Raw genomic sequence first — 27,890 nt, 5'->3', positions numbered from 1 at the left:
AACTTCCTGCCTGGATTGTGTCATTTGCACAGTTTGTTTTATGGCCGTCGTCCGAATGGCTCAGAAATAACTGGGCCTCAGCGTCCGTGTGAACTGCCAGTTCCTCCCCTCGATGTGATCACCTGGGAAATTTCAACTGGAAAATCTTTCCTTAAAGGAATTCATCTACATCCAAAGATTCATGTCCTTTTCATGTTTTAAACACGGTGCTGTTGTGCACATCTGTGCATTGAGCCCTTATTATCGTTCAGCCATTTGAGTCCCCCTTTGTCCTTAGACTTTGCATTTGACTAAATCCTGTTTCTTTCGGGACTGTGTTCGGGATGTTGTGTCTTTGATTGATGTTTGAAATACACAGCTTTCACCTGTCTGGGAACTGTAACATCTCACTTTAAGTTATCATCGACTCAGTATTTACCGCACACTGATGTTATGTGACAAGTACATCAGCATTACTATGGCTCACTATGAAGGTGATTTGGTGATCCTCGAAGCAGTGAGTATTGCAAGCAGTCCCTTTATGTGAGTTGGAATGCTGAGCGCTTCAGGGAAACACTTTCCCTACAACACTGGCTGCAGCGTTCACTGTACTTTTCCTGTCAGCCACAACTTCTTGGAAGTGATGTGTAATAGTACTCAGTTCAGTTTCTCCCATGTTTGAGCAAACCCATTACCTCCATATAAGGAGCCAGATGTGCTGGAGCAATCCTACAGAAATAGAGTAAGATAAAATAAACCTTTTGCTCAGTCCACGTTTCATCAAAACAAAGATTGTGGGTTGGAAAGGGTCACATAGCAACAGGTGCATCTTTAATGATGGCCTTGCAATTTCATGGTATTTGCCAAACTTGCAAGCTCCCATAATTTGGAGGATCAATACAAAGAGGATTCATTGATTAAGGAATTTTATCAGGAGGCAGAAGCGGTGGCAAAATTGTTAATGTACAATGTATAATTTCTCATGATGCAAAAAAGCCCATGGCCAGTATACACATAAACCAGAATTAACTCTCCACCTTCCCCATCATTTATACCCTCTCCCCCACAAAGCTCACAGATGGCATACTTAGCCTATTGGTGTTTTATTATTCTGTAATATTAATTTTAATAATTTGATAGTTGCCAATTCCCAACATCAAAAAACTGATTTTTTTTTGTAATAGAACACAGAAGAAGGTTCCAAAATCTACAGTGACCCTTGTGAGAAGAAATTAAGTCTAATTCACATCTGCGAGAATTCCACCTAATCAGGATCACTCAGTTTGTAAAAACTAAAGCTTGACCCATGGCTCACAGTTTACCAGTATTTTGAGCTTTTGTGTGAGATTTACCCCTATATTGGCCTCTTTTTGCCTCTTTTTTTAGCCTGGCCCATTCATCAGGAGACCGGGTAGAAGAGTGTGGGAGTACTCATTTGACTGGATGCTGCCTTGGCCCTTGTGAGAGCACTAAGCAAGGTTCTTTTTAGGATTCCTGGCTTGTCATGGCTTGTGGTTTTAACTGCAGCGGTGTCCTGCTGAGTCTCATGACATGAACCTGAAAAAGTACCAAGAGCCATCCATTTTCCCTTCAGAGCTTCAGGGAAGGTAACAGTGTAGGAAGAGATATTTATAAGACCATTCAAGAAAAATGTTCTCATTGTGATTCGTGTTGCATGAGATGCTGCATCATATAGTAGTGCTCAGATTATTTGGGCAGAAACCTACATCAGAAACAGCTTGCAAGAAGAAGACTGAATTACTGCTGCAATACTATAATGCACTGTAATCCCTGTGAGATCATTAAAGGGCTCTTTATAAATGACTAGAGCATTTAATTCATAGAAACCTGAACTGAAGAACTGAAAGGTATGTATGTTATATTTAATGGACCATATCTGTGCCTCTCTTGGAGATAAGAGGGGGTAAGAGGGGACATTCTAACACACTACCAGGGACCCCATAAAACACAAATTACTGAATTTACTGTGTTTCAAACTGCAGAGTCAGGAGAAGGGGGATGTGAACAATTCTCACAAAACAAACTTTTCACTTTACTCTAGTCTACAGAAACCCAGTCATCCCTTCTTCTGAATGTCTGGCAACCAATATCTTTCTAAAACCTCTACGCCCACTTAATGCAGCTTGAGCTTGCATCAAATACATAAACTTTTAAATGACTGAGAAAAGATTTTATTCATTTGTCTATTTTGTAGACTATGAAACAAACTGCAAAATGGTTCCATTCATAAGCCATGTACTTCTAACTCAAATTTAAGGCAAACTTTCCAAAAGTTACAATTTAGCTATTTATTTTTGGCAATGTAGAAACAGACCTTGAAGATACAGCAACATGATGTGATGAGGGTAAGAAAAACATTTGTCATCTGCATCAGCACAAATGATATTTGTGCATAGTGCCCCATGATATATTTTTGTAAATATTTTTTAGTAAATAATTAATTATAATACTGGTAACGTTTTTTGAAATTGTGTGCTTATAGTGAAGCTTGTAGGTACACGATCCTCTGCAACTTGCTTTACTGAGTTCTAAAATGGTTTGAATCATTTTTCTGGAAAAATAGAATCCAAATAAAACATGTGCGACTATCCCAGTCTTCAAAAAAAGCTTGTCTTTAGATGCGGTTCCTTCCTTTGAATGCAGCACATTTTAATCCTGCTGACAGCAGTATCGTGGGCGCCTTTCTTGTGATTTATATCCTTGTTGTGGGCTCTGTTTGGTAGGGTTGAAATGTGCATTGGATTAATTGTCACACATGTGAGGGGGCACTGCCATAAGTCTTTCTTATAAATCAAGATGCAGCAGTTTGAGTCACTAAAAACTGAAATATACTTGTGCCCCGCTGAAAAAGACATTTTATGAACACTTTGAAGTCCATTGATGTCCCAGTAAGGTGAATTGCTCCATTTAGTCCTGAGCTAGGAAATTGACCTGACCTTATGTTACCTATTGTGATCAAATAGAACAGGGAGAGAATGTCTTCTGTGTAAAACCGTGTTAACTTCAAAGATACTAAGAGTAATGTTCATGGATGCTTTGGCGAACATACCTAGCATTTATATATCATTTTCATAAAAATAAAAAAAACATTGACAAAGAATGTTCTCTGTACATCCAGAGGGGTATACAGGGGTTGAAAAGATTTTGTACCAAAGCCATTTCAGATGTTGAGGAAAAATGGGATTGTACGATCCCAGCCCTAAAATGGCAGCCATCTTGTAGTCTGATGCAAAGAGAAAGTTTGGACAAGGTAGATACAATACCTTGCATTTTTGCATAAAATAATTACGGTACATCTGGAATGTTACAGATCTCAGATATATGAAATGCTCGATTCTAGGCGGTAAAATGGGTGCCGTTAATTTGGAATGTTTGGACAGGTTCAGCAGAGCTCCCACAATATTACAAACATGTGAATGAGATATGCTATGCTCAATGAGTACACTTTTATTGGCATGCCCAGCTCAGATTTACCAGCAGTTCAGAGCTGGAACAGTCTGTGACAGCATCTTTAAAATATCCAGAGAAACCACAGCCTGTCAGCAGCTCTTCACAGGATGGCCTCTGCAGCCTCTATCACATTGTCCGCAAGCACTAATGATGATGCAGCTGGGTGCTCTAGTATTTGCAAAGCAGTCTTGGCAGTCTACATGACTCTTACTTTGGATATTCTTGCAGCTGCACAATTTACTGAAGCAAGCAGAGCATTATTAGTCTCAACCAGCAACTCTGAGGTTATAAAATCAGTTTCTTGACTATACCGCTAAATTTATTTAAGTATTTGTACCTCAAAAGGTGATTCCATTTGGGCAAATAGATTTACGTTATGCTCACAATGCCAGGTGAAGTGCTGCCCTCTTTCAGGATTGCTGGTTGTACCCAGGCCTATTGTCTTCTGATCAGTGGTTCTGCTCTAATTGCGATGAAAGCCATTTAAATAGAACAGGAGAGTTCCATGAAAAAGTATTTCTAATTTCAAGCACGCATGCTACAGTATATATTAACTGTAAGACAAGCCATCTTCAAACTTTCAGAGTGCAGTCCAATAAGAGTTTTAATTTATTTATAGTAAATAACAATAAGCAGTTAAACAGTTTGTAAGGCTATACTGAATGAGTGCTTTCTGGTTACAAACTATTCCACTTAGTCTTTGTGCACCACAGTGGTTAAAGGAACAGTGGCCATCTAGTTGCCTGTATAGATATAAAGTGCAGGCAGTTTCACAGTCTCTTTGAGACCCTTAGAATAGGTCATTAATCTCTGATGAACAAATTCACATCCCCAAAAAGCCCACTGGAAAGGCAAGTCTTTTAGACAGCACCAACGGCTGCTCTCAAAAATGACTGGTCTTTTACCACTTTGCAAGGACAAATTGAAATTCCCCTTATGGTCCTCTGAAACACAACCAGTGAGTTCAACCATAGAAAATAAACTCTACAGAAAGTTTTGTTTGATGTACTAAGGACACATTGAGCAAATTAGAGTTGAAAGGCTGTTATATAAACACAGGGATGGCCAACCAAACATTTACCCTGGGTTTTATTTCTCATAGAAAAATCCAAGGTTATATTTTAAATGAAAAAAGGATGGGTCTCCTTCACTTTATACAGACACAGACCTCATGTGAGAGCTTATGGATGCATGTCCGTGAGGTATCTATAGCGATTGCCCATGCATTCTAACAGACAGAGCCCTGGAGAGCAAAATTTATGTGGCACAAAGTGCAGGTGTTAGATCATGCCTGCTTTGAAATGAGTCCAGCTACATTTCATACATGAGAGGATTTAAGAAAGCAGATAAAGGAACTATGTTATATCACTATAAATATTTCACTTGGAGATGAGCTGAGTGTGCAGAAGGAATTGGAAATATGAAAGATCATGGGACAGCTTTCCATCGCGGCATCTCATCGGTATCTCGCAACAATTACAGGGCAGACATGACAAAAAAATCCATCTTCAAAATGCCAAACCTCGACAGTAAACACAAAAACACACAAACACAAAAACACAAAAACATGCTTCAAATATTTCAGAAAAAAACTGAATTAAAGAACAGCGTAATGAAAGTTGACAAGCAGATTATACGTGTAGTTTTCTTTATATTATGCAGCTCCTGAACAAGAAAAGGGTTTATATCTGACTGAAGGCACAGCCTGAAACATCAGAAGAGGGTTCACATTCGGGTCTGCAGGCTCACAGATTCCTGGGTGGGTTTGAGGACAAAGGAACAGCAGCATGCTTGTTATTCTTTAGGCTGTGTTCTTGTTGTATATTTGACTTTTTTCAAGTGCAGATTTTTCTTGTCATGGTTCTAGAAAATGTCAAATAAATGAATCAGCTGTGTCTTCTTGGAAAGATGGAGGACCTCCAGTCAGTGCACATGTTAAAAGATGGATCAGGACTTGAAACAGCAAACACCATTTAGCCCACAGTTATTTGGTATGGGGGACCTGCATTGAGCCAGGCCACTGGAGGGGGGGGGGGGGTGACTGCATGTATGGGTCCCTTAGATGGATAAGGGGTCGGTAGATGAGGTGTGATCAGGGGTTGGGGGGGGGGGGGGGGGGTCAGGAGTGTTGACAGCTCTGGATACAGTTGCTGCTGTGCTCACATTCCTGCCATTGCAGGTTATATAGGTTTTATGAAAGATATGTAACTACATTCAGTATTTTATATGAGGGAATTGAGCATGTCAGACACTGCATTGAGCACCTGCACATATTACTATCAGTGTAAGAGACATAGCACAGGCCCTAGGATCTGTATGTCACTTCATGTGGAGTTTGTACAGTACAATCATCTCACTACTGCTTATCTACTGAGCTGGTCAATGGAGCTCTGCTGACTTGCGAAAAAGTGTGTCCACTTTGCTTTTGTCTAAATATATGGTACAACAGATGAGCTTGTGTTTCAAACATATGTTATTGGATCCATGCAATGTGTAAGATGACTCAGGCAGAGCACAGCTAGGTTTAAAATTTAGGGGGTTAGGGCAGAGGTTGGAGGGACACAGGGGTGAAAGGAACTGTAACATTCTCAGGGGTTTCTCCCCTAAGATTTATATTTATGTGTTAGACATGGGTGAGGAGCCAGAGAAAAGAAGTTGAAAAAAAGCAGCCTGTCCCATCATGAGGAAAAACTACTGTCTTCCAACTTTTAAACATTTGAGAATGATCAGAATGTTAGAGAAAGACTCAGAAAGTTTTTGAAGTATAAATTTATCGATTCAATAACATTCACGATGATTCAAGGCAAATACAGAAATGCCTGAAATGCCCAACCAACAGCTTCCCTTTGGTGCCCCTTTACACACACTTTCCATTAGTTACCTGAGAGCAGTACAGCTGCGCTCACTGACTGGATTTAAGAGATGGGAAAGGGAGGAGGGTGAGAATTAACCTCAGGCAGACTCTTCCTCGGCACCACATTCCACAGCTAAGGATAACTTATTTAAAGTCATTTATTTAATTGCAGCTTTGAGGATCATTTCATCTCAGCGGAAGAATTTTGACATTTGCAGCGTGACTCTTGAAGGGCTGGATTTGTTGGGAATGTGAAGACCCCCTCCAGACATCTCTGCCTCCTGAGTTCACCCCAGCCCCTCTTAGACATCAACACAGAAAAAAACTGCCCCTTACAGGAATGAAATATACTGCAATATATGGAAGATATTATATAGGTACAGCAATGTATACTGTATGATGTATTGATTTTTAAACAAAAATTCTGCAATATTTGAGAACAGAGATCATTTGTGTATTGGCCCATACATTGTGAATTTCTTTTCAGAACTTGAAAATGTGTTTTAGTCCAATATACTGCAGTGTTCCATTTCTGCAAGGGAGAATTCATTCCCACTCTGATGCAGACTGACAAATATGCAAACACAGCAAAACACTGTAATCCACTGGAAGCTCTTGAAACAAAGAGAGGAGTTTAACAGAGATACTGTAAATGAGTCTTCTCTACATTTCACAGAGTAGCAGATCTTTAAAGCACATTGAGTTTCATGCCTGTGGTTTCACCCTCTGATTTCCTAGCCTTAAGCAGATCCTTTGTTCTGTTACCCGCTGTAATGAATCTTCTTTGGACTTCAAAGATACCACACAGAGCCAGATTTAGCCACAGGCAAACGGTCCACCTGCCAGCATGTTTGCACTTATCCTCACAGGCTGTAATTTTAGGGAAAGCCAAAATTTCTGCAGCCATAACTACAGAGATGTTTAAGAGCCATCGATCTTATCTTGTCTACACACAGCCGTAAGCCATATTTATACATACGAATGAACACACATTATATCACGACTGTATTTACCTTGTAAAATGTAGGGTTATGGTTTCCGTTCCTTGGGTTCTAGTACTTCCTCCCCAGACAAACATTTTTTTTACTGGTTAAACTCCCGCTGATTCCATGTGTGGTCAGAGTTTCACCTTTGACCTGTGTGAACTTTGGTGTATCTACACTGTGATGTGGAACAGATCTCTTAGGACTTGTTCGTGGAGGGCAGGCATACCTGCTGGTTCAAGTTCCAGTTTGTGCTCCGAGTTTAACTCAAGGTATGCTATTACAGCAACACACCGTGCTTGCCTTGGTTAAGTGGAGCGACTGGGAATCACTGGAATGTTGTGTTGTGAACATATTAGCATATTTAATTCATTTTTTCCTATTGTTTGATTGAAATTGCGCAAAGCCTTAAAATAAGAAAGCGGGCAGCGTTGCTGCAGCTGAGCCGGGCTGAGAGCACAGAGGATGCTCTGATCCATGTGCTGCAGCAGTGGAGGGTGTGTGGAGGAGATGTGAATCTGATAATGAAATCTACACGGGCTTTGAGGGTAATCACGCAGCATTCCACTCTCAGGACCACCCAGAGGGGCCCTGGTCACACTGCCAGAACCCTCCCACAACATCCTGGGACCCCGCAGTCTTGGGTTTCAAGGCATCATGGGACTGAGAGAGAAACTGTCACAACACTACTTTGAACTTCGGCGACAGATGAACGGTAAGTACAGAGTTCACTTCACAGCTCTCTCAAACTGCTGTAGTGTCACGGTCTGGTGTGATGTCATTTTGAGCAGACCTACACGTAAAGATGTTTTTTCTCTGTCAATGCAGCTTGCTACTTTTATCAAAGTAATACTTGTTCCATAGTTGCCCTAATGAAAACAAGTCACCGAATGAAATAAAGTTATCAGAATAAATCAATTTACCTGGTAAGCTACAGCAACCTGCTATTGATCGATGCCTTCAGTTTTGGTCAGTCAGAAAAGTGTGACAAAACCATGCACAGACCGAGCAGGAGTATCTCAAAACAGACAGATTCAGTGTGTTCAGAACTGAAGGAGTTCATACTACATATTTATTCCAGTCGTAAGGACTGAAGCTGACAATCAAATGAGTTGGGGTAAGATTTCCTTGGCTTGGATGGGGAGAGATTAAGCTGAACGGTATCCAGTTCCAAAAATGTTAAGACCTACAGTTATAAACATTTACAAAAAGAAAAAAATAGTAACAAGCAGCCAGTAACAGGCAGCTGGAGTTTTTCTTATTTTTCTGAAAAGTGGAGGATTTGTGCTATGAGACTCAATGCTCAGTACCACAGATTCACACAGCTTGCGCAGAACAGAACAGTGCTGGTCCACATTCCTCTGTGCAGGGTAGAGGTGGGAAAGCACAGGCTATCACGTTTCCCCTCCAGCAGATAAGAGCCTGTGGAACACGTGCTTCACCCTTGAGTGCCACTCAGAAACATATGCGTGGAAAGCCGCGCCCCCATCCCCCCCCACCCCCCCGGCCCCAAACACACCCGCAACGGAGGCCAAGTTCCTCGGCTGAAATGATTAAGAGGGGGAGACGAATCAAAGGTACGAATCTTGAAAATTAAAGGACCTTTCAAAGTAGCCATCTCTTCTGAGGAATGCTTCTCATTAGGCTCAAACCCAAACACTTAACGGCAGATGTGAATGTGGAGTGGGTGAGCACATGTCCTTATTTCCTTTAAAAATTTAAAAAAGATAATTTGATCAAAAATGTTTCCAGTCTGTGGGCTAGTATAACAGATCTAAGCAGGGCCAAACATCTGGTTACCCTCACAAAGTCTTTATTATATTTTTAATTTCAGGAGCTGTTACCCACTGAGACTAGTAATACAACATTACTTGAAGACAAATTTGCATTGTGTGCTCTTCATAGCTCTCTGACCTGTGTTCCAACGGCCTTTGGTATGCATGTATTATATGTAACCTTGGATAAAAGTGTCTGACAAATTAAATGCAGTAAATAAACACTAAATACTCTAAATTTGTGTTCAGACATCATAAGCAGACATCTGTTTTTACAAATATAAGAAATTATATAGCATTTTTATGGAGGATCTTACTCAGACTTTCATAATGAAATTAAGGTTAATATTGAAAAGCAATAATTGCATAAGAGGCACACATCTACTGATTGATTCCTTTCATTCAATCTTTTGTGAAGAGGCTACATAAACATATCATATGTTATTGCATATTCTACTCTCCAGAACAGCCATTTAACCCAAGGTATGCTGTTACAGCAACACACCATGTTGCTTTTTTTCCTCTCATTCTGGTGTCCTCTCAATGTAGAATCACTGGAAGTGGGTAATGTGACTTCAGAAAACTTTAAAGCAGAGTTGTTTACAGCCAGTTGCTCATAAGAGAATTCTCTATAACTGACTGTAGGTATCAACCTGGGCACAAGCGGTCACTTTTTTTGCATACATCCTGCTGTGATGTTTTCCTGCTTTTCAAAAATATATATTTTTACTTGTGAGGGCTACGCAAAGGTCAAGAGAACACGCAGTAGGGTCTGTCAACACATACAGACAAGAAAGTAGGTCCTTTTATGTAGGGCCACAAGATTAATGTCTCAGAACGTAGCTGGATCATCCGGGCTACGGTGCTCCTGCTGGTCCTCAGGGGTCCAGTTTCTGTGTTGCCTCAAACCCACCCGCAGCCCCAAGCCGTCAGAACTCAGCGGGACCCGGTCTCCGCTCCACACAGGCGGCCTTGTCTCCTGGGCGTCCCTCAGGGGGGACAGGATAGAAGCCTGCGAGCCCCTGTCCCATCAACCTAATATGGGCAGACAGTACGGCAACACAAACAAACTGCAGTCACAGTCCTCTTGACTGTGCTTTAAAGCAATCTAAAAAAAAACACATAAAACTGACTGATACTCTCTGAGCACATTTGGAATCTCTAAAGGAGAAAAGCAAACCAATATTTATTTCATAAATCCAGGTCATTTTTAAGGAAGGGCCTATATTAATATCACATACTTACATGTATATATAGTATCTGCTGTCTTTTATTAATTACAGGGCATGAATGCTGAGGATTGTGGGAACTTGGATGCTCATTTAAAGGCACAGCAACAATGGTCTACAGTGGAGGACCCATCCTGTCGGTAGAGATCTTATGGAGGTGATACACACAATGTAGGCTTCAAAGTGAAGAGAGGTGTTCATGCCATTGGCATGAGAGATATCCCAGATGAGAGTGCTAAATGCACAGTTCACACTGTGAGTAAACACACACTCTGCCCTCCACTAGTTCTTTACTGCACATGATAACATAGAAAAGACTGAACGCAGGAGCATACCAGTTATTCCAATCAAGAGAGGCATGCCTTCACTAACGTGTGCTCGGAATCGGTATCACTCAAAAAACATTGGCTTTATTTTATGAAAAGTAACTAATTTACTATGAGTGGGAATTCTTTCGCAAAAAGGGACTGTTTTGGGCCTTTGAGAACCTTCACTCTTTTGACAATATGAGCTGAGCTGTTAAGATTTGAAAAGAAACACAAAACTTCTCTTTATCATTTTCATTGTTGAATTCCTGCTGTGGGGCTCGTACATTTTCAGATTGACTTCCTTTGTTGCATATTAGAATGTGCAGTATGAATTTTTTTATTTAATTGGTCTGTTTTGTGGACCTTCCCATTTCCCAGCCTGATAATTTTTTTAAAGTGGAAACACAGAGTCACATTTATGAGACTCATGTGAACACAACGTGATCTTGGTTAATTGGTGTTTTATAACCATGTATGTATCTGCTGTCCTGGGGAGATGTAGGGGGGAAACTTGCGTGGAACTCAGCATGGAGGCAGATTTTTATACATAAGCTCTTTGCATGAAAAAAAAGCTGACATTGGATTCTATTCCATGGCATTGATATAATGTGAACGGCCAAACTGTAATGACCTATTTTGTATAATATTTTGTCCCACCCCCCATTGTTCCCCAACCCACTTTGTACTCAAAGTTGGTGGATTCTAAACATAGAAGCGTGAAAGCACTTTGTGTTTTTATAGACGTTTTTATTCCTGCAGTGTGTCTGATGTGAAGTGTGGGAAATTCAATAAAAACCTAAATTATTGTGAAAAGAGGCACTGCCAAGTCCTGAAATATTCTACAGCCCGCAGTGTGCTCGAGCCCACAGAGCACAACTCATCAGTATAAAGAAACAAATGCAGAATCCCTGTTTTTCATATTAGTAATGTCCCCTACCACATTGGTGAAAATATCTGGTCGTTCTGCCATAGCTGATGTGGGCTTGAGTAATGTTTGTTATTTTTACATGGGTTTTGCTGAAACCTGCTTGATTACTAAGCTTTAAAACAGCTTGATTGCAATAAGCTGCCAAAGAAAACACATAATTCCCTCCGCTAAGTACACTACTACCACCCCCCTCCCCCCTTAATAGCCCTACTGCTTTTGTTTTTCTTCTCTCCTTCTGATGTGGTTCCAGTGAAAAATAGAAATCCTGAAGCAAACCCTCCTCCCAGACCATGTCCCTACGGGGGATTTCCCAGCCTGCACTTGGTCCCAATAGGCACTCATCTTGGTTATGTGAGTGCATGTGCATGTGTATACATGCATGTGCGTGTGAGTGTGTGCATGCGTGTGTGTGCTCGTGTGCATGCGCGTGTGTGTGCGCGTGTGCATGTGCATGTGCGTGTGTGAAAGGCACTCCTTTAGGGGTGGATAAGGGAGACAATCACCCCACAGGATCGCGAGCCCTCCCTCTCTGACGTTCCCATTAATGGTCCCTCCCAGGATTTTTATTTTATTTTACAGATCTTTTTATACATTATGCAGTACTTCCAGAATTTCTGACTGAATTTCACTTCCTCAGACTAAAACCAGCCCCTCATTCTCTTACGCTCTGATCTTTACTGTCTTTAATCTTGAATGGGAGAGCAGAGCAGGAGGCTGGACACTTACAGAAAGAACTCAGTGAAAGGAGATGGAGTTGACAGGCTTGTGAGAAGGGGCCTGCTCTTTGTCAGATGTCTGGAGTCGATTATAAAGACCTGACTCTCAGAAATGGAAATGACTGTTCCCAGAAAGCTATTTAATGCAAAATGTGTTCCAGGGCAGTAAATCTGGGTCTTCCGAACAAGAAGCGTGTCTTTCAAGTGTGTGAAAGAAAGAGAAGCTTAGTGAAGCAGACCCAATGACCCCTTCCTTAGAGGTGCACTAAGGAATCATTTTTGTACCAGTACAGAAACATTGGCCAAACACAGGCCAAAATGCTTACTTTTAAATAATTATAACAATCACTAAAAAGCATGGATCTCCTGAAAGCACCCTTTTATTTGACACCAACACACAATTTCACAGCCCTTCTGATGTCAAATCACACGTGTGCTTTTCCACCTACATGTTTACTATATGCGCTGTAAATTTCCCCTTTGTGCAGTTGAGATTTTGTTGTTTTTCTTGTTGTAAAAATTCACATAAGAGATGGCTACCTTTTATGAAACGAATAAGCGCTATGATCACCATCTCTGCCAGGAACCAGTCACTGAATCACTGGAGTAAAACTCTGAATTTGTGTGCTTTGCTCATTGGCAGGCTCACATCTGGACAAGTTTTTAACATGTTTCTTTCCTACCTGTAATCCAAATATTTTGAATGTTGGCTAGGTACCTTGGCACTGCAGAGCAAATCTGATCAAAACATTTCACATTTCTGCCACATAGTTAAGCCAACTGCTCAGACAGCTGATCTTGTATTAGTTATTTGATGGGATTTCTATATAGTTTCTACATTTTTTGATAGAAATCCCATATAAATTAATATATAAAATTAACACTCTAATAGGTGAGACAATTTAAAAAAAAATATTTGTTTTGATTAGTATAACTGATGTTTTCATACCCCTTGCAGGATCATCTGCGGAGGTTGTGGGCAGAGCCTATTCAGAGACAGGAAGCCAAAAGGCTGGTACTGGGAGAGCAGAGTAATGGAAAGCAGGTGTTCATCCGCGCGCAAAGTACTGCACGTGCGAAACAAAACTCAGAAAATTTTTGGACGTAAAAAACACCACGGCAAGAAAATGCAGGAAACAGATCCTGGCCCGCTGCTAGCCCTCGTCCTCTGCTTCGACTTTGACGTCATTTTTCCATGCGCGTTTATCCCTAAATTATAGGGCATGAAAACGTCTTCTGTTAAGTTGAGAATATGTGAATCTTTGGTGTAATACCATCATTACTACAAGTAGATTCCATTTTTACTATGTAATTTAAGTTGGTGAGCACATTATTTTAATCAACTGAAAATCTTGTAAATAGGAACTTACTGTTTACTTACTCTTAAAGGTTTTCTATCCTCAAAAATGAACAAAAAATTACACAATGCCAATGCAATGAAAATGGATATTTTGTCATGATAATCATTCATATCATGAAAAATAAGTATAACGCTATTTCTGACATTTTGGGAGTTCCATAACCTTCCAAATAAGGAGACTTTCTGGTTTCATTCTCCTACGAGATTTATTTAACCCTCTGAGCAATGAACTGTGTGAAGAGGTCCACCTAGTGCCCATTTCATGGCAGGACAGTGACATTTCAGTTAATATCTACAGTGATTGGAATCCATCGCATATGAGATGCAAAGTAACAAAGAAATTGATGAAAGTTTTTGCTAATTTAGGTTTGTGAATTTGTGCTTATCCATTAGGCGGACAGCATTTGTGCTTTTCTTTTACAAAGGAAAGCACATATGCTATAGACTATGTCTATATGGGACTTGTTCACTCCCTTACAGGGGATGCTAAAACTGAGGTGAAAAATTAAAGCCTACCAGTTCAAAGGGACAGACCTGCTGCTGCCCAATAGAAAGAGCTGTTGTCACCTGTTGTGAGAAAGGGGGTTCTACTACTGACCATCTAGTAGCTTCACAGATGGGGGCACTACAGCCACCGAAGGAGCAAACCTATAAATAATGGCATCTGGGAGAAGAGTAGGAGCCACAGGTGATTATGTGCATGGATGCGTGACACTGCATGCTTGTGGGATTTGACCTTGTAAAGTGCTCAAAACCAAGACCAGTAATGCAAAGGTGGTGTAACTTACGTGTATTAATATTTGATAGATGCCTTTCTGGCAGCATTTGTTCATGGAGAAACTATCTGCGCGTGAATAAAATTGTATAAAAGGTGTGTGATGAGGAAAGTACTGGTTATTCCACTCTGTCACCACAGGAGGGCAGCATTTTAAAACAAGCCCTGAATGTGTGTGTTTATCTTACACTCACAAACTAGTGCATGCTTTTTCTTGACCAGTTTAACTCAATTATTGAAACCTAAAGTAGAAAATAATTCACTAGAGTGCATTAACCCATATGCTAAGGTGGCAGTATAATGAGTAAGAAACTGATCCTGTAACCTTAAGGTTGCACATTCAATTCCCAGGTAAGACAGAGCAAGCCTGCATTATAAATGGATGCTATGTAATAAGTTGTGTGTAAGGAAATGAACACAGGAAGAGAAAATCAAAATGCAAAGTACACAAAATGTTTAAAAACACAAAACCAAATGAGTGTATCATTTTTTTCAGGTCTACTGTGCAAAAGTGCATCAAATATCTTTTGCTCAACATGACTTTAAAGGGCTCAGGGTCAGAAAACATCCATCTAAAATGGAACCTAATGTGAGCAATAAATCACATTTCTTACAATAAAAGTAATTCACACAAGTACTTGAGTTTGAGCAAGATAATTAATGGACAGCAAAGATTCTCTTCTTAAAATCAACAGTATGTATAACTGGGGCTCAGGATTAAGAAAAAACTTTCTTTAAAAAAAACTTTATTTCTTAAAAACCTACAGGACGGTAGATCTCCAGGAACAGAGTAAGTTGCCATTGCTCTAAAGCAGTGGTTCTCAACTCGGGCCAGAAAGGGCCGGTGTGGGTGCAGGCTTTTGTTCCAACCAAGCAGTTACACACCTGATTCTACTAATCAAGGTCCTTAGTAAAGACTCCAAAGGTTGATTAGTAGAATCAGGTGTGTAACTGCTTGGTTGGAACAAAAGCCTGCACCCACACCGGCCCTTTCTGGCCTGAGTTGAGAACCACTGCTCTAAAGCTATGTGTGCTAAGGCTTTGAGCTCACTAATCTCCAACTGTATACATATACAACATTGCATGTCCTTGATTTTCAACAGTGGGTCCTTGGCCAGACTTGATATGCAATGACTATATATAGATATGGAAATATTAGAAAAATAAAACTTTTTTTAAAGTCCCCAGAACGCTTTTAAGCCTGGGTGAGTGTCCCTGAATAAGAAAAGTTTAACAAAACCCCACATGGAGATGTCCAGGGGCGTGACATGAAAGGCTTTCATCTGTACAGTTTCTGTAGTACAAAAACTTGCATGAAATATATTGTATTACCAAACTAACCACCCAACTATTCAATTAAAAATAATAGATTAAACCAATTGACCGCAGTTAATGTGTTTATTAACAGCAAACAAATTTATAGTAATATTGTTTCACATTACTGACTGTTCATTCCCATTGCTCACCTCAGCTAGCACATAAAATACATTTTGGGATCACAGAAAACACTGAAGATGCAGTTGTTATCAATCTATACATTAAGCAAATTTGATTTAATTAATGCTACAAATTATTTACAGATTCCAAGATGATAGAAAATGGCACTGTATAACAGCACGCATTTTGTAAACCAATTTAAGGCAAAACAGCCCAACCAGAGAGGCTGTTAGAAATATACCACACAGCTTTGGTATGATCTATTGTACTTCAAGGATATTCTGCCCCGTATTTTAACTAGTTACACTGTCAATAAAGAATTCCATATCACTAAACACTGGAACTAAACCCAAAGAAACCGATATGAAATAAGTCCAAAATACAAATAATATACATTTTGATCATTAGAATTAGAATTAGAATTAAACACCCAGTCTCCCCACTATATTTTTAGGAGTACAAATCAAACATTTAAAAAAACTAATTTGTGGAACAGAGGGCTTTCTGTGAGAAATAAGAAATAAGAGTGATGCTGCAGTGCTCCCTGCAGGGGGTGTTATTGACATGCGATAGATTCTAGGTGGTGTTCCGCCTCTGCTGCCATGGCTGCGGCCTGCAGTTGCTCGGTCTCGCTCTGGAGGGCGCTAGCAGGCAACTGCTTGCGCTCGCTGTGCATGTTGTTCTCGTGTCTCTTCAGGTCCGAGGCCTTGGCGAAGGCCTTCGTGCACGAGCCGCAGACGAAGGGCTTCTCCCCCCTGTGCCGCCGCTCGTGGTCCTTCAGGTGAGACTTGTGCTTGAAGGCCTTGTCGCACATCTGGCAGCCGAAGGGCCGCTCGTTGCTGTGGACGCGCTCGTGCTTCTTCAGGTCGGGCGCTCGGATGAAGGACTTCCCGCACACGTCGCAGCGGTAGGGCTTGAAGCCCGTGTGGATTTTCAGGTGCTCCTTCAGGTGGGCCTGGGTGGTGAAGGCCTTGGTGCAGATCTCGCAGATGAACGGCCGCTCGGCCGAGTGCAGCTTCTCGTGCTTCCGCAGGCGGTTTTCGTCCATGAAGGTCTTGCCGCAGACCTGGCAGGCCAGCTGCTCCCGGTGCCCATACAACAGGTACTCAAACTTCATGTCGCTGGCGGCTGTGGTCCACCCGGGCGGTTGCTCGTCCTTCACCTCCCCGATGCTGTCGGCGAACGTGAGACCCTGGGGGGCGTGGCCACTGAGGTCCTTCTGCACCGACTCCATTGCCTCCACATCCTGGTCATAGCAGCTGACTTTGTGGACTTCCTCAGTGGCCAGCTCCTTGAGGATGGCTTCCTGCACCCTGAGGGTGCTGCTGGGAGATTTGTCCAGATCCTGGTTCACGTGAGACTCCTCCACCATATCATCAGATGGGGTGTCGTCCTGGTCTCCCAGTACCTGCACCTCATGGTCCTGGTTCTCTTGTGACTCTTCAGTGGGGATGGTGATTTTGACAATGTCGTAGGCATACTTGGCATTCAGGTGGTCGCTCTTGTCCTCAGGGGGAGATAAGTCACGCTTCTGAGAGCAGAGTTTGTCCAAAAACCTGATCCCCAGAATCTGCCCTGAGGACATCATCAAATTGACATCTTTTTTCTTCACGGAAATCTTAGCTGTGTACATGTAGTTTAGCACCTCCTCAAAGATATCTGAGCGAATAAAGTCAATCTCAATCACGGAGGAGTTGTCCACCTCGTGCTTCTTAAACAGCTTCTTAAAGTAATTGCTGCAGGCAGCCAAGACGCAGCGGTGTGCCCTGAATTTAACGTCTTCAACAACCACTGCGATATCACAATGCTCACCTTCCAGTCTCTGCTCATTAAGTATCTTCAGAAAGATGGTTTTATGCTCATCGTCGACATACTTCACTGTTTCTGACATGTTGCAGGATCTCCTGTAAGGGGATAAACAAAGTATGAAGAGGAAAATTTGACATAGTTATTTACAGTTAAATGTGGGAAAAAAACATTGGTCATTATCTTCTAATTTGCCTGAATTCCTCCACATTCATATACTTATCAAATTATCACAACAGACCTGAGGCATCAGATGATAAAACAGATGATACTTTACTATTTTTTTAATCATCTGATTAATCCTACAAAAATAAGGAGGCACTTAAAGGGTCCTTAAATTTCACATTCACTAAACTGAACTCTTTATAGTTGTATTACCTCCAGTCAAGTGGTGCAGACATCATGTGATTTCCTATATTCTGTTTATTTAGGCCTATATAATTTTCAAGCAGACAGAAGTGTCCAGGGTGGTGGATAAATGTAAAAACATCCAGTGCAACTTTGGGCAACCCATACGTTCACAATGAAGACACACTGTACTGTCTACGTAAATCAAAATTTTGAGAATAAACAACATGGTGCAGGCATCTGGGCTTTTAGCACCTTTGGTGACGTGCATCAATTATAAGTCTTTTTTTTTTTTTTTAAATAAAATGCAACAAGTGTGATCAGCCCTTGAATATGTGTATGTCAACATGTCTGTATGAGTAAGCTAGAACTGAAAATCCCAGTCTCTAACCCACAATAGTTAGTGTCACACGAATCAACAACATAATGCTAGCAAGCAAGATAACTCCAAATTATATCATTTATCAGCAGAGCAGGACAACAAAACTTAATGGTCATTCACTCTCTGCTTTTACTGTCGTTAAAAAGAAACATCAACGAAACTGAATGTATCCTACTGTCAGTAGGCCTAAATTAAGGCAATGTTAGCACATTAGCCTACCAAATTATTTCACATTTGCAGCGTGTCCTAACTGGCCTACTCCATCAGTGCTTGCAACAACAATAAGACAATTCCTAGTTTCATTTATTAAATAACATTTAATAAACGCAGAACGCAGAATCAAAGAAGTGGCAAGCAAACCTACAATTTCAGTAAGCCACTGCCAAAATAGAAAAAAAAAAAAGAAAAAAGTTTCTGGAAATGAATTGAGCTACTGACTGTCATTAGGTTTTTGACCATAAGAGCTCTAGTGAGAATGGGACATTATGTCAAATTAAGATTCCGCTATCTTATAAAGAGCAAATGGCTACTGCCACCTTCACTCACATAAAGACACTGTGTAAAAGAGACGGTAAATCACATTACATTCAAAAAGTTAGTTCCAGTCTGCAGCCTATAAAGTCAGGCCTCCTTTAGGTTACAAGCTTAATAATTACATTAAATGAAATCCAACTGCACAAGTAGCACACACAGCAATAGTAGTTAGTCTACTAATAAAATGTAGCGAATTAAAAATGACTAGCGTTCTAGCCCACACTATAAAATACCAGTTTCAGGAATTTTGTTTGAGCAATCCAGCTTTTTGGTAAATCAGTAAACGTTAGCTATCTTAAGTTTTAAATGAAACATATGCTTATTGGACTGAAATTGCAGGTACAGGTGAGGTGGTTGCACGAGAACGACATCCTCAACTCCACAATACTCACTCACGCGCGTCGGGCACATCACGCGCATGCTAACACTTGCTCAAGGACAACGGTGGTCTGTCCACAGAAGACCAGCCCAACTGAAGACTCATAAGAGCTACTGATCATATAGCTAAATATGTAATGAACGTTATAAATACAACATTGAACTATACTAATGCGCATAGAAATACAAACTGGGATCGTATTTGAGCTGTTAGCTCATGATCAGAGAAGTAAGACAATGGGTCGAACAGTCGGCGGCTTCGGTGGTGCGTAATTAATTTCCAGTCGTATTGTTGCGGTTATGATTCTGTTTAGTAATTTATTATTCTTAGTGTCATTAATTATACGCCGTTTTTACTTATTATATTAATAACTAGTGACGCGTTCTATTTTCGCTAAAAGCTAGTTAGTGGAGCTGGTTAGCTAGCTAGCTAGCTAGCTATCGGGCTACTTCTGCTATTTCAGCTTTAGTCAGAACCCGCCCTATTAGCTTTATTTATTTTCCAGAAAGCCGATGCTATTGTTAGACATGAGTAAATACACGGGTCTACAACACTAAAGGAGAAACATTCAACATTTGATCGTGTAATATAAATGTTTCAGTGCGGTGGGTGACGGCGTGGGATTTCCACAACACAGAAGAGACAGAAGAGCTCCCGCCCGAGCAGCCATGAACACTCCTGCACAGACACGAACTCGAGCGGCCGATGAGTAATCGTGAGCGCGCAGGCATCCCAGCTTTAATATTATGGGTTTTCTGACCCTGTTGCTGATCCTTAAAAAAGAGATTGTGCTTACCTGGATTGAACGAGTGTGCCTTAATGAGAAAGACTGCGTTAAATGTCACCAAAGCGATAAAGAATAAATACTTTGAGCAGTATTAGCGTGAGGGCGAGCACTGGCGGAAGGACGCGCTGCGCAAGCACGGAACTGCAGGGCAGACCGAACGTTGAGTAGCTGTGGGCGTGCGCACATTTGATTGCAAATGGATGCCGTTACGCAAGAAGCGCAAATGTAGGCTACCTTACATGATGCCCAGCAGCCATTGACAGAGCGTACGCTTATGTTCTCACGCAACTCGAACTTGTGCACAGAAAACAAGCCTCTGGAGCGCGAACCGGGGGTAAACGCGAACAGATTTGGGGCGCGAAAATAAGGTCACGAGCGGGAAACGGGAGCGCCACTGACTGGATCGTGAAAACGCTTTGTAGTACTCAATATGTATAAGTTCAACGTCCGTTACCACAACAAAAGACGATTACTGTATTTTTCGCAAGATGATTAAAAATGATTTATAAGGATATCGGCTATTTTATCCCAAATTATTATTCAATTATTATTCGGGTAGGTTAATTATTTTAAAAGGGCATTTTACTGTAATGTCTGAACATCAACACTGTTCGTTGCTTAGGCCTCGATGCATTTATGCAGCCTAAATCACTCTGGTTAAGAGCGTCTGCTAAACGTATGCAAATGAAAATGTAAACTAGGGTAGTCGATTAACCTTTGCAATGAAAACCGGTGGTTGCATAGTTGGTCCGAGGAGTTCCGTTACGACAATCATGCAGAAGGCCAATGATTAGGTGACCTGTGACCAGCCAAGCATATATAATTAAATGATTTAGATAGTCGGAATAGTAGTTATAAATATGCAACTCAACAGACGTAGATGGATCTGCATTATCTCTGGAAATGTATCCAAGTCTAAACTATGTGCAACGCGCAGTGCAAAACCAAGATTGTAAACATGAATGACATTTGACTTTGGGTACAGTCCGTCTTCAGATAGCAAGTCCACAGTCCAGGTCTTGTCCTTTATATTGGCATGTTTTACCAATCTCATGTGTATTCTTAATCTACGACCGCTAGGGGGCACTCCATCGCAGCAAGAGAAATGGAGTTCAGCTCTGTATTTATAAAAGCAGGGGATATCCAGTCTTGTCTGAAAAGGGCCAGTATGGGTGCAGGTTGTTCTTGTGCTGGGCTAAAACAAAATTCTGCACCCACACTGGGCCTTTTTTGGAAAAGATTGGATATCCCTCTTATAAAGCATCTCAGAGTAGGAGTGCTCATCTAGGGTCAGGCTTCTCCTGTTCATATTGTAACTTCATGCAATATGAGCTAAAATTCAGTACTGATCCTAGACCAGCACTTTTACTCTGAGAGCCTTTAGAATACAGGTTCTGAAATCATTTACATTGTCAGTGTAACACGTTGTAGCAGCACTACAGTGCTGACGTTCAAAATTTAAAATGTTCACCTAGAACATTCATTCAACAAATACAGGAAATGCTAACCTCTGTAATTCTAAGGACAGCATCAAAGTGCAAACATTTTGTGTGTTAACTATTAACACAACAAAACAACTTTTTATGATTACTTGCAAAGCTTCATGATGTAGCTTTGGTCTGCAGTGGAAACAGAAACCCCAAGAAACTACATTTCATATGAAAATACAGCACCTAGTTTCCAAATGGCTCCTTCAGCCCACGTTATAGTATTTTGTGAAGCTTTATTAGTGCAAGTGTGATGTTCAATAAAGTAATATAGGATTTTAATGATTATTTATAACATAATTTTTTAAAATTAAATATCTCCAAAACTAGAAAGCTACAGACCTACTTCAGGTAGGCCTACTTCACTGTGAACTTCTCAAGGCTTGCTGAAAGGGCACGACCGTTACTTCCCTTATCACTCAGCGAAGGTGAAGGGGTGGAGTGCGGCAGCATAGCCAAACAACTTTGTAAGTAAAACATTGCAAGTAAAATGCAAGTCTGCCATGGGTGTAACTTGAGCAAGGTAATCGATAACAACCAAATAAACAAGCTAATCTTATATGAGGTTCTTTAGCAAACAACAGAAGGAAACAAGGCTATTCGTAACAGGTCAGATTGCATTTCCAGAGTGCAATCTGACCTCATTACTGAGTAGACCTATATGTTCATACTGGGCTCTCTGCATGCCAGAGGTCATTTAGTCTCTCTAAATCAAAGGGCCCTGATGCATGTTGACATATGACTTGGAGGGTCATAAGTGGGGTTTCCATCCCACAGTTTTTATGCAAATTTTGAATTTACACAAGTAAACATGAGTAGAAACGCCTGAAATTTGAAAAAATGCCAAAATATTGCAAAAAAGTTTTTACGCTTTGCCAAAGTGGAAAAGTTGGCATATAGATAAACATGGAAACAGATTTTACAAGTAAAAGATGATGTGACAATGACCTAAGTTATATTCCTCTGCTCCAGAAAACCCAAAAGTCTAAAACGGTTTACCCAAAGCTGGTGTGTGAAATGGCTGTGTACAACAATCTCCCAGAATTGTGTTTGCATTCCCAGGTGTATAGTGGATTCGTAGATGATATAGCAATTTGAGCTGTCATTAAATAGACCATTGCATGCCCTCTTTGTAAATGGACTGTTTTTGCTCTCACAATCTGAGCATGTCCTGCACTGACATTCTGTCACCTGAGGATGAGTTGCTCTTCTGTTTTTCCTTACATATCGCATTAGTGCATGAGCATCACTTTGGTCATTGAATGTGCGCTTTCGACCACAATTTTTACTGATGTCTTTCCCATATATCTAAATGCAGATGTCACTTTAGTCACTGTTCCTGTTGAAACACTAGCCATTTGGGCAGTCTTTGTGACTGAAGCTCCTGCCATCCGTGCCCCAATAATGAACCCTTTTTCATAGTCTTACATCTTTTACTCTTGCCATCTTGATCCAAAATCGAGGTCAACTGGGCCTGCTCAACATTTTTACACATGCCACAGAGCATGATAGGATGTTAATTGCTTAATTGTATCATGCAGTACACCTGTATGGAAACATCACACATTTGTTCCCTTCTTGGTGAAAGTGGCTGATGAAAAGTAGTCTTTTGCACTTAAGACTATAGTGGTGATCACACATTTTGAATTGCAGCAGTGTCTTAAATCAACCTTGGCTCACTTTGAGTGCACTATTCCCATGGCAACCACCCTCTGCATCCAGGGTCCATGACAACAAGGCATCACCCAGTATTTATGCACTTCTGCCTCCAAACCTGCCATCTCAGACATTTTCACTGATTCCTGCAACTGTTCTTCTACCATGTAATATCCCCAAAACACTCTTTGGTTTTTTTTTCCCCCTCTCCCCCATATCTCGTTTGTTGACTGTTATTTGCTTGCCTGTGTTTTCATATGCCTATGTTTAGTTTGTTATTATTGATGTATTTTGTGCTTTTAACATGCTTTTATCTTCTAGCCCACCTCCCCTTCCCTTAAGTGGCTTTTGTCACTTGTCAGGCCGCCATTGTAAATAAGAATTTGTTCTTAATGACTTGCCTGGTGAACTAAAAATAAAAAACTTGCAGGATTCCGGATGTGCTTCTCTAATGGAGCAGACTCTTTACAGAAAGGAAGACACCACTGAATTTGCCTTTCAATCCTACCTAGAGCCCAAGGCCTGATCCTGTCAACCTTAATCCACAACCACAAGCTGCATTTCTCTGGCCTCGAAGCTTCAAGAAACTCAGTATGGCTTCAGGCATATTTCTCCTGAATGATCCTACAGTGCTTGTGACCAGACATGATACAGAGTAACATAACTGCTGTTTTTTCATTGGTACATTTTATTAAAAAGAAAAAAAATAAATCACAAAAATATGCATTTTGCGTTTGCCACTTTTTATTTCACTAATGTGGAAACACATTGAACATGGATGGCACTAAACAGAGGGGACACAAAGGGACAGAGCAGGATGGTGTTCTACACATCTGAGTCCACATTCGCTCTCACTCACATACACACACGTGCACTCACACTAACACACACGCTCAGGGTGGGATTGGCATGGGGGAGGCTGATAGCCGGCTCTGCCGTGCCTGACAGGATGGGGGCTCTGGTCCTTCCACTGGTGAGATGAGCAGCCTGGTCCACCGCAGGGATCGCTGTTAGCTGGGTCTCAGACAGACGCCTACATTCATTCACTTCATTCCTTTATCCTTCAGTTCAGAGCACTCCACATACAAACTTTTGCTTTGTCATGTGGAATATTTAAGTGGAACAAAATTTAGTGGAATTTAATCAACGACAACAAAAAAATTACAATTCAAATAAAAATGACTAAATGAATTTAAGAATCATATTTTTGTCTGGCCAAAGAAGCACGGTTTTGATATTTAGGTAATATTTTTGTTTGTTTGGCAGGCATTGCGAGTCGAATCGGTAAAATGACGGAGAGAGTAGACAGGAGCTTGGCAATGTGGCTGGCACGTCTACTGCATGGTTAAATACTGCGCACTCGAACACGTACAGCGTAAAGCCTACAGCCTTCTTTTTGGAGTGCTAGCTTCTCTCTCATAAATAAAATGAAAGCTACATAAATTATTATACAATTTTAAAATTCATTACTTAAGGCAGTGAATAATAATTTAAAAAAAATTCCCATTGAATTATTCTGCCTATTGTCGGAGCGTGCAGTTGGATTAAGAACTGTGTTGAATTTTTTCCCCCCTAAATTAAATTTTCTTTTTTTTAAAATGCTGAACTGTTTCCTTCTCATGCAATATGCATTATCCAGTGGTGGACTGGATTGATTTGGAGATGCAACGTGGGAGGGTGATCAGTCCTAGAGTTTTCAGATGCAGTGGAATATCCGTTAATGTATTTTGCTTTGCTTTGGAGGTCACTCCTTCCTGGACATCCATTTTTCTCTGAGAAGTGAAATGCAAGTATCCTCTGAAATGGTGGAGCCTCAATCCTGAAAAAGAGAGCATATCTCACTGTAAATAAAACAATGTTGTTACATGTTCAGGTAGAATACAGTACCCACAGCCAATGTGTTCAGCTGTTTATCTTACTGCTAATATAACAGACCCCTGCCATTCACAAAGAATACATTGAGAAGATTCCTGTGAACAGAACAGTCTAAATACTGTACCACACTGGTACGAAAGACGGGGTGATTTTCTCCCCTGACACAAAGATGAACACATTTTCACAAAACTGTCAAAATGCAATGAACAAGTAATTAATGTGTGCATTTAGTACAATTTGAAAAGAAGGATTCATATGATATGTACACTCACATAATGAGCAGGCAACCGGGTATGCTACTTGACCACAAATGCCTATGAAACCACAGTATGAATTCCAAAATGGCTCAGGCTCCCTGTACTTTATCTAAGTGATGAAGACAAGGATGACAGTTTACGTATTCCTGTGCCTGCGGGTCAGTGGAGATCCACTGCTTTCTGATCTTTGTTCCAACGTGGAGGGCTTAAGTACTTAACTAGACACACTGACTGGATGGAAACTCAAACTCACCCCAATTCCACGCACTCTATTTGCAGCTGATGGTGAAAGCCATCTTTCAAACGATTTACAATGGCAAATTTACACTTTAATAACTGTCAAAAACCCCAAAACTGGGTCTCTCAGATCAGGAGTAGACAGTAGGTAGTTCTGACTAATGGCCATTTCATCATATTATTGTGCCCTTATATGTTACAGTACAGAGTGGGATTACGAACTCTTCATACAAACAGAATGAATACATTAACAGGTAGAGAAGGAGACCCTTCAGGGGGATAGCAAGAAACACAAAGTTCTAAGCATAGGTTTAAGAGCACACTTTCCATTTGCACACAGCACACAGCCCCGAATGCACAAGACGAGGTCTCTCCCCAGCATCTCAAAGCAAGACAGAGGATGAGTCAGTAATGGCAGTGCATGCTCTACACGAAGAGCTCCCTGCAAATGTGTGCCACTTCCTCACACTGCAAGATGCTTTATGGAAGTTAATGAAATGTGTAAGAAACGAATAAAGACTGCCGCTTGCTTCATGCATTACTCTACATGAAGGCCAGAGTGCATTGCTGTCAGACTCAACTGTGGAACTCAGTCACTGTGAGCCTTTCTAATAGCATGCAGTATGAAACATGACAGAGGTCCAAACTGTTCTGCTTCTGGGTTATTTCATTACAGAAAATGAAATGTATCAGTAATGCACACAGCATGTTAAAGCATGCTAACATCAAAGTCTGCACAGCATTAGTCAAAAGGTATTCAATGAGGGTACGAAAGGCTAACTGAAATCTACAATCACAAATGTGTGAGGACTGAGCAGCATGGATAAGCCAGGCCTCAATTAGACATACAGCCCATCTCTCCAAGTGTATTGAGCTCTTTCAACAACACACAGTACCAATGGCTTTGACAAAGCACATTATCTCCTTCCATACATTTACGGTTTGACTATCACGTGCAGCTACCATTTTACATACCTACATGTATAACAAGGTGCTAGATGAACAGATAAAATATAATTATAAGGTAAATATTTATGTAGCTATGTGTGATATTAAGGCATAAATAGGCAAACATTATCCAATGGGATAAACAAATTAGGTTTGCATTTACTCATCAAAAATTAATTCTGTTCTGCGTGGATTTCTCCTTGTGTAATACTACTTGTAATCATCCTCACATACTGAATTTTCCTTGTGTAATTATCATAAACAATAATAAATGATGCTGTTCACTAGATGAGTAGCCCCAAATGCACTCCAATACATTGACATTCACTGGTTTAGTGTGACATCATGTCACCTAGGGACACAGGAGGTATCTACACCAGCCTGTGTTACTTAATCTGCTGCTTCAGTTATCTGCCTCTATAGTTCTGCTGGAAGCACTAAAATTCATCTTGAGACTCCTGGGCCAAAATGTGAAGCTCCACTGTAGCCCCCGATCCACGCGGGACATCTGGAAGTTTTTTCCCTTATTAAGCAGACAGAGGTCCAGGCCAAGCTGTACACATGTGCATTTTGGATTTGTTCGGAGCCAAAAGTGCACATCTGTTATTCTCTTCAACAACTGGCAGCAAACTGATTTCGGTCACTACTGAGCTACTGATATTAGAAGCAGGGAAAGAGCAGGGACAGGTCAAGGATAACTGCTCATACAGCAAAACTGAGGGGGAGAGGTCAGCAAACCCTCCTTAGGAGCATGCTGCTTTTTCAAGCTCCGTCCAGACTTGGCAAATATTAAAAGCATGATAATGGGAGTTTATTTACCCATGTGATCTATGCAGACGTAACAACTTTGATTATTTAACTGATTAGAAGCCGTCTGTATATTGTACTTGAAGACTCCTCTGCTAAACCCTTGATTACTTCAAATATGGTTTTGAAAGAGCATTTCCTTTCGTTTTACTTTTTTTCCCCTGCAGTACCACTTCCTAAAAACTACCAGAAAAGGCTTGATGTAGAGCCATAGTTATATTAATGCAGTGAGCAGTCTTCTCCTGTGTGTAGATCCTGTGGGTCAATCTGGCTGCCAGAAGAATCTAGTAATCACTGTACTGCTGCCTTTCCAGCATTACTCTGGATGTTATTCAGGCTTAATAAACTAGACGTAGTACAGAAAGATACTTAAGTAATATAGTATATTATTAGTAAAATTTAATTATATAATATAATTATATTATATATATATATATATATATATATTATATATATATAAAGTAATTATCTAGAAATCAGTATCAGGTCCTAATGAACCAACAGCTCTCCAGGAGGGGGTGCTATTGTCCACTGAGCAATGCTTGAAATATACAGTTGGCAGAGACGTGTCC

At 40.7% G+C, this 27,890-nt stretch overlaps 2 protein-coding genes and 1 long non-coding RNA gene across 10 annotated transcripts in view; 1 reads left to right on the top strand and 2 right to left on the bottom strand.

Moving 5' to 3' along the window:
- Positions 1 to 15,757: 15,757 nt before the first annotated feature.
- zbtb14 (zinc finger and BTB domain containing 14) lies at positions 15,758 to 20,433 on the bottom strand. Of its 4 annotated transcripts, XM_064346745.1 has the most exons (3): positions 18,000 to 18,642; positions 17,628 to 17,719; positions 15,758 to 17,390 (listed from the first exon to the last, which is right to left on the bottom strand). In XM_064346745.1, the coding sequence occupies exons 1-3, from the start codon at positions 18,023 to 18,025 to the stop codon at positions 16,372 to 16,374; spliced, it is 1,137 nt and encodes a 378-aa protein (XP_064202815.1). In that variant the 5' UTR covers positions 18,026 to 18,642; the 3' UTR covers positions 15,758 to 16,371. The 4 variants fall into 4 exon arrangements, with proteins under 4 accessions (XP_064202815.1, XP_064202813.1, XP_064202814.1 ...); XM_064346743.1 differs by lacking the exon at positions 18,000 to 18,642 and adding an exon at positions 20,061 to 20,433 and having other exon boundaries at positions 15,758 to 17,719; XM_064346744.1 differs by lacking the exon at positions 18,000 to 18,642 and adding an exon at positions 19,278 to 19,416 and having other exon boundaries at positions 15,758 to 17,719.
- On the top strand, positions 19,387 to 23,920 carry LOC135260969 (uncharacterized). The gene is made up of 2 exons (XR_010331800.1): positions 19,387 to 19,528; positions 19,866 to 23,920. It is a non-coding gene; the product is annotated as an uncharacterized LOC135260969 (long non-coding RNA).
- LOC135260966 (protein 4.1-like) overlaps positions 23,917 to 27,890 on the bottom strand; it is a 53,516-nt gene continuing 49,542 nt past the window's right edge. For all 5 annotated transcript variants that reach the window (XM_064346737.1, XM_064346739.1, XM_064346741.1 and 2 more), the window contains one exon: positions 23,917 to 25,013. The gene's annotated coding sequence lies outside the window, so the exon portion shown is untranslated. The remainder of the gene's footprint in view (positions 25,014 to 27,890) is intronic.

This window comes from Anguilla rostrata, chromosome 8 (assembly GCF_018555375.3).
Source record: "Anguilla rostrata isolate EN2019 chromosome 8, ASM1855537v3, whole genome shotgun sequence".
Classification (NCBI taxonomy): Eukaryota; Metazoa; Chordata; class Actinopteri; order Anguilliformes; family Anguillidae; genus Anguilla; species Anguilla rostrata.
The sequence above is the reverse complement of the archived record's forward strand: the minus strand, read 5'-3'. Positions and strand labels throughout refer to the sequence as shown.